We start from the raw sequence: 6,844 nt of genomic DNA, 5'->3' as shown, positions 1-6,844 counted from the left end.
ATATATATATCTTCTTTCAAGTCTATTTATTTTACTGCTTTACACACCAACCGTCTAACTGCAAATATTATGAGAATATTACAGCTAAATTGCTCTAAACAGACAATTTAGAGAGCCAATGGCCTATTGGAAGCATGGTGGCCTGAAAGACGACTCCAGTGCAACAGATGGGCTGAGTAAAATGGCACAAGGATTTTTGGGTTCATTTCTGTTTTGGTGTGACCAAAGAGATATAAAATAAATTGAAAATTTTGCAGTGATGCATTTAGGAACTATATTAGATGACATTTTTGATTATCTTCATTCTTAGGATTAGTTGACATGTAATTGAGTTCTGAGCAAACCAAGATGTTTTACTATAAAAATTATTGTGCTAACTGCTTAAGCAGCTTTTTCCCGCAGTGTGTGTTTTACAGTTATCATAGTTTTGATACAATAAAGGTAAAATGATGGAGACTGCATGAGCAGGAAGGACTTATTTTGATTGTGGAGACCAGTTTTATATCCAACTTGCACACGAGTCAGCAAAGAGCTCCCATGGCAGCCACACACCAGTTATGATTGGATCCATTTTGCATCACAAATTCAGAAAAATTGAGAGTCTTCAGATGATGTGCTGGTGATGGTGTTGGGGGTCGCAGAGGCTGCAGCACAAAGTCACATGAACGTTTTTGAGATATGATCGCAAAAGTGAAGCACGTGAGAAAAAAAATGGTATAACTTAAGCATCAGTTATATATGTGTTGGTGTGGCAGAGCAGATCTCATGGTAGATATTCTGTCTTTGACAAAACAGTATTTGGTGTATTTAAACTTTACACATTCAGCCAACAATAACAGATGTCTTCACGCCTTATTTGGTTCTGTTTGATAATTTCGTACATAACCTGCATTCTGAGTGTCATTTTATTTAAATGTTGTTTGCAGGTTACTGCAAAGAGGCTTTGTACGTATGCAAGTGTGACAGTCAGTTCTCTAACAGTTCTCTTGCACCACCTATTGGAGAACTTGTGAAAATGCAGTTATCAGATACAAATTCGTCAAACTGCAATAATTTGATTTTAGTTTGCAGTGTTGAAATACTTGAAGCTATTATCAGGCAATAGATTGAACTGAAGAGACAGTTATATTTATTATGCTTAATATTTGTTCTTGTTTTTTAATAAAAAGTTTGTAGCACACTTAAAGAAATACCATAATAAGCGTCTCTAAACATTTGTCACTGCATATTTAGGCATTCACTTTTGGTTAAGCAATTCTACAGAGTCAATTTTCTTTTCCGCATATATTGTCCTGATTTCTGCCAGCACAAACTGACCTCACTAAATTGACATAAAGCCAGAACTTATATTAGTCCAAAATTTGCAGAATCACACTATTTTTGCCTTTATAAAACAACAAAATGAAATCCCTAGTTGAGGCAAATGTTTGCTGTCTGGAATCAAAGCATCTGTGGCAAAATTCAGATGTTTCTGTTCTGGTTCTACCTATTAGTGTTGCAATGATGCAAGCAGTTGCACCATACGACTTATGTTTTATGTGACGTGAAACATAAATGGTGAATAGAAGCAGAAGAAAGTCTCACTTTTCCCACAGTCAGTCCCTCTTTTACATCTAAATTACTGAAATCTAGCTGTCAAAACATTATTCTGTCATTCAAACTTTTAGTCTATTGGCTTTCTAACAACAACAACAACAACATGTAGTTTGGCCCTAAAAACTCATTTCAAGCTAATATAAAAAGTATGTTTAGAAAGTAAGTCAAAGTACTGATAATGTTACTCAGGAACTGAAAAAAAAAGCCAAAGTTACTGATGCTAAATATTGTGAGTAAACGTGTTTGATAAGAACAGTCCTCTCTCAGGTTTAGCTACCAGTTTTTTCATTGACCACGTGTTTTTAAAAACCAATAATCACTCACTGACAATCAGCCTTCTTAATTTCAAGAATCTCACTCACTTTTCCTGCGTAGCAATTTTTTGGGGGGAAAGTAAAAGTGCTCACCTCACTGTATCCTCTTTCAAAATATATTTTTACTGAAAAAGTTTTTTTTTTTTTTGCTTAGAAAATGTTCAGATTTCATTTCACATCAATAGGCAGCTAAACGCTAAGGTTGTAGATGGATTGCCATTATGTAGACATGATAGTACCTTTATATTTTAGAGAGGTAAAACTTCAAAAACTCATTATCTTTAAGAGCAGCATATCTTTAAAAAATGATAGACCAGTAGTAGTTTCTTTGTGTTATGTGCACTGAAGATTTCTGGCTAATCTGATATTTACTCTCTTCAAGAGCGGCACTTGAACAGATGCTGCTTCTGGTCCCGTTTTGTTGTCTTGAGAGCCTTGACTCGTGTAAAAAAGCAGCTGAACAATTGTTCTACTTAAACACAGCTGTCTTATGATTTTTAAAAATATCACTGTATTCCTGTTTTATTGGTCTGTATCATTAATTTAAAATTATGCTTGAATTTGTTTACATTTTGTGCTTTTTCTTTGTAAAGATCGTTGGGGATTTTGTCTATAAAAGTTTACTACTAACTACATGTTCTCTTCCTGTGTGCTCTTTCAATAATTTTGATAGCTTTTCTTTTCTCTAAATATAAAAGAAAAAATACTTAAACTTTACACTTGAATTCAGATTTCAAATGCCAAAACACAAACTAGAAACACTTTTTTTTTTTTGGTAAAATTTATTTTGTAGGCGATACATACTTGAAGAGATTGTCTTGACAATGAAGCTGTCCAATTCCCCAACAACCAGGAGAGTACATGAAAGAAACTGAATTACTTTTCACACAAACTGTACACTATGTGAATATATTGTAGCACAAGGGTTCAACATGGAGACCCTTTGTTAGACTACGGTCAAACTGACTCCATGAAGCATCAGTAACAAAGTTCAAACCATCATTACTAGTTGAAAAGTGCTTCTTTTTTTTTTTTTTTCACTAGAGATGCACCGAGAAATCTCCTGTTGACCCGAACCCACCAGTTTCATCACCCATATCTGATGACGAGCTGGTAGGAAGCGTAAAAATCCTAGATATTTTTTTGATAATTGAACACACCATATCTAGCAACACTGTCAAACGTAACATGGACACTGTTACTGACCAAACATTAAAAGTTAGCTCAATTTCCTATCAGAGAATTTAAAGTAAGGTGTTACTTTAAATTCTTAAATTACTTAAATTTAAAGTGAGGTGTTTAAGAGTCACAGGAAACACAGCGATATAATAACCTATTTGAAATAAATGTATTTTTTCTATGACATGTTGAGATACTTCTGTGGTTCATTAAAGCCACAGGAGAGCACTAAAGTTTGAGAACAGCAAGGCAGTACAACAAAGTTGCTCTGTTTTATGCCTTTTGTATCTCAACTTGTGTCTGTAATTTGCAAATACTTGCAGCCTTGTCAAAAAAAAGGATCTACATTATCTGGGAAGTCATGTTTTAATACTATCCAGGCTAAAGCCTAAAGATGTTAACGCTAGGTAAAATTTCTAGTTTTGTATGTAGTCTAGGTTTGTTTCTTTTGTAAATGCTCTTTGTCACACTTGAGGCATGACAATGTCTTTATATTTTGAATAACTAATGATCACTTATGGCAGGGGGGCTAGTAAAATCAATACTTTTAGTTTTAAAGAGAAATCGACGTTGATAGGTGAAGAAACTTTGCAGGACAATTTTAATCGGTGCATCTCTAGGCCCACATTTTTATTCCCACTATGCTTTACCTCTATTTTTTGTTTTGTTTTATTAAAGATACGTTATTTTAAAAATCCCCATGTATTTTACACAAATGTATTATGTTCATTTTTGTTACAATTTCTTTACAAAGTCTTCAGTGTGTGCTTCAATTCTGTAAACTCGAACACACAGACGGCCGGGGCTCCTCCGGAGGAGCCGGATTAAATATCATGCTCCGAATACACAATGAAGACACTTCATACAATCAAACATCCCGATTAGAAACAGTCATCGAAATCTGTCTTTTACATATAAACCGCGAAAGCAATCACAGGGACTGAAGCAGATAAAACGTGACTGATTATTTGGAAGAGAATAGTGAAAAAGGAGAGCGACAGCAGTCTGTGCAGCAACGTGTGAGTCATCTGAAACGGAGGGGGAATAATAAAAAGAAAAAAAAAAGCGCAGCTTCGTAATTGCTGGTCTTAGAGTGGTTTCTCCACTTTTATTTTTTAGGAGCATTCTTTGAATAATAATAAAAAAAGAAAGGGATGTGGCAGAGAAAATGCACGAACAAGAATATGTATAAAAAACGGGAGAGCCTTTCCTTTCAACCCTGATCTTTTGTGTTGTTGTCATCTGGATCCTCTTCACTATCGAAATCACTGTGGAGGGTCTTGGCTATAGTAGTTATGTTTCTATCCTCCTTCTTTATCTGAGCTGGTAATGGAGTCACTGGTTACAAAAAGGAGACAAACAGAATTTATTAAATAGTAACATTTTTTCAGGATGTTGTTGCCAAAACAGACAAATCATATTCATCATCTTCAAGGTTTCCCCCAGAAGAATTGTGAAGCCCGGCATTTTTTTGAGTTAAAAAATGTTTGAAGTTGACAGGAAAGTTGAAAATGTCACTTGATAATTATGTGTTATTGGAAGATTAATATCTGAACACCAACTGTAAAGTCTTAAACAATGCAAACATAAAAAAACAAAAAAAAAAAAAAAAACTTAGTCAATAATTTAATGCTAAGCCTGGTGGGGGCACAAGTAAAGTCTTTGTGTTGGATTATAATACACTGGGGAAAATCCTAATCTTTACAGTAAAAAAAAAAAAAAGCTTGTTCAGATCATTTTTACTAAAACACAAAGCTCAACCTGATTGAACGAACTGGTCTTCAGCTCCTCCGCCATGATTGCCGTGAGCGGCGCTAACAGTCTCCTTTTGCTCTTCGTCCGCGACAATTCTCTGCCTAGCGCTCTCAAAAACCGATTTGATGACGATAGAATCCTCGTAGATCTGGAGTGGACAAGAAACAGAATTAATCAGAGCTTAAGCTGCTAGTGCGTCGAGTCGAGATCGAAAAACCCGTTTGTGACGACGACGCAGGAATGAAAACGAAGGAAAGGAGCTAGCTAGCCGGTGAGAGAGTTTCTGAGCCTTCACCTGGGATCCCTCCAGGTTGTAAGTCTGTGCATTGTGACATAGAAGGAAGACGTCCTTCTCCAAATCCCCAACGCTTCTGTACTTGTGGTTACGAACACGCTCCTGAGAACGAGAGGGTGAAGAAAAGTTAATAATTTAGACATAATTGAATCCGTCGTACAAGAGAGAATTTCACGAGTTGAAACAGGAAGTTTATGCACACTGCACTAAGATGCAAAACGTTTTTTCTTTCTTTCTTATTGACTGGCATTAAATAAGACCAAACTTTTCCTACTTTCTCTCAGATAAGGTACCTAAAAATAATTTCTGCTTCCTAGATACCAAAATAAAATGCCAATTTTTTTTTTTTCTTACAATCTTCAGCCAGCACAAGGTTATCTGCTAAGGTTGTCCTCTAACAGCGCTTCAATACAGATTTTGGTGGAACCTGGAAGAGGGCCAAGTTTAATTGAAATGACTGAAATCAATCATTTTTAATTGGTTACTATTTACTAAGATTTATTTCTGAACAAACAACAATTATACTCTAACATCAGATTTTAAAACGGCAATAACAAACTGGAGATCATTCTTTATAACAATTTTGAATTATATTTTTATCTATGCTATAACCACCAAATCAAATATAATAGCAGTCTTAGTCTCATAAACAAATCTAATAATCTGACTCTATATAAACGTATGAATGCAAATTTTGCAGAATACTATCAGTACTGCAAACATACAATCTTTAGTTGTAGGTTTGTGATTTCTCAGCATTGTGCATTGAAACACAGTACCATCTCTGAGTCAGGGTTTTGTTTTCTGCCTTATAATACAATTTCCAAATTGCCCCCTTTTTTCCATGCTTTTAATATGCTAGCAAAATGTTTCATAACTTAATGGGTTTTGTATTGTAAACCCAAGTAAATGTGACCTTCATAGTGCTCAGAAAGTTCATATATTTTGAAAAACAAACTTCTCCACATGTCAGTCAGTACCGTATTTTCCGCACTATAAGGCGCACCTTCAATGAATGGCCTATTTTAAAACTTTTTTTCATAGAATAGACGCTACAATTAGGGTTGCCACCCGTCCCGTATTGAACCTATACGGGATGCGATTTGTTCCGTACTCTACAAATGTGGATGTATAATAAAGAAGTGGTCTCTGAGTTCTTTATATAGTAGCTGCCCCAGTCGTTGTTTCACTCATGGTGTTGGTGTTGCAATATTGTGCCCAACTGCTTTCTGGATAACACAGACCAACCGACACGCTACCACCCCACCTCACCCCCACGGCTTTAAACGTATAGGGGCTGGTCCCTTGGTAACCCTAGTCGAAGCACCCCGGATGAATGTCTAAAGCCACTTTGTTGACATAAAGAATGTCAACAAAATAGTCCGACTCGGGTTGGCGAGGAGAGCCTTCCGCGACTGGGTCGGGGCGTGGCCGGATGATGGTCACCCTTCTCCTATCGCGCACAGCATGTTCGTGCTAAATGACCTGCAGACGACCTGATTATCAGGTCGGTAGGTAGATAGGTCAGACAAACTTTATTAACAAACCAGCGTTCTGACAACTAAGGCGCCCCGGATTATAAGGCGCACTGTCGGCTTTTGAGGAAATTGAAGGTTTTTAGGTGCGCCTAATAGTGCAGAAAATACGGTACATGCAGAAACATCCGTGTGCAGTTGGTGCTAAAATCTACTGATGTTGGCTTGAA

The 6,844-nt window shown here is 36.4% G+C and overlaps 1 protein-coding gene across 5 annotated transcripts in view; it reads right to left on the bottom strand.

The window, feature by feature from the left end:
• Positions 1-2,933: 2,933 nt before the first annotated feature.
• Positions 2,934-6,844, bottom strand: part of LOC103473353 (probable global transcription activator SNF2L2) — a 10,803-nt gene continuing 6,892 nt past the window's right edge. For all 5 annotated transcript variants that reach the window (XM_008423524.2, XM_008423526.2, XM_008423525.2 and 2 more), the window contains 3 exons: positions 5,140-5,241; positions 4,851-4,992; positions 2,934-4,427 (listed from right to left, as the gene is read on the bottom strand). In XM_008423524.2, the coding sequence (XP_008421746.1) occupies positions 4,303-4,427; positions 4,851-4,992; positions 5,140-5,241 (369 nt within the window). In that variant the 3' untranslated portion in view covers positions 2,934-4,302. The remainder of the gene's footprint in view (positions 4,428-4,850; positions 4,993-5,139; positions 5,242-6,844) is intronic.

The sequence above is a fragment of the Poecilia reticulata genome, linkage group LG12, assembly GCF_000633615.1.
Source record: "Poecilia reticulata strain Guanapo linkage group LG12, Guppy_female_1.0+MT, whole genome shotgun sequence".
Lineage (NCBI taxonomy): Eukaryota > Metazoa > Chordata > Actinopteri > Cyprinodontiformes > Poeciliidae > Poecilia > Poecilia reticulata.
The sequence above is the reverse complement of the archived record's forward strand: the minus strand, read 5'-3'. Positions and strand labels throughout refer to the sequence as shown.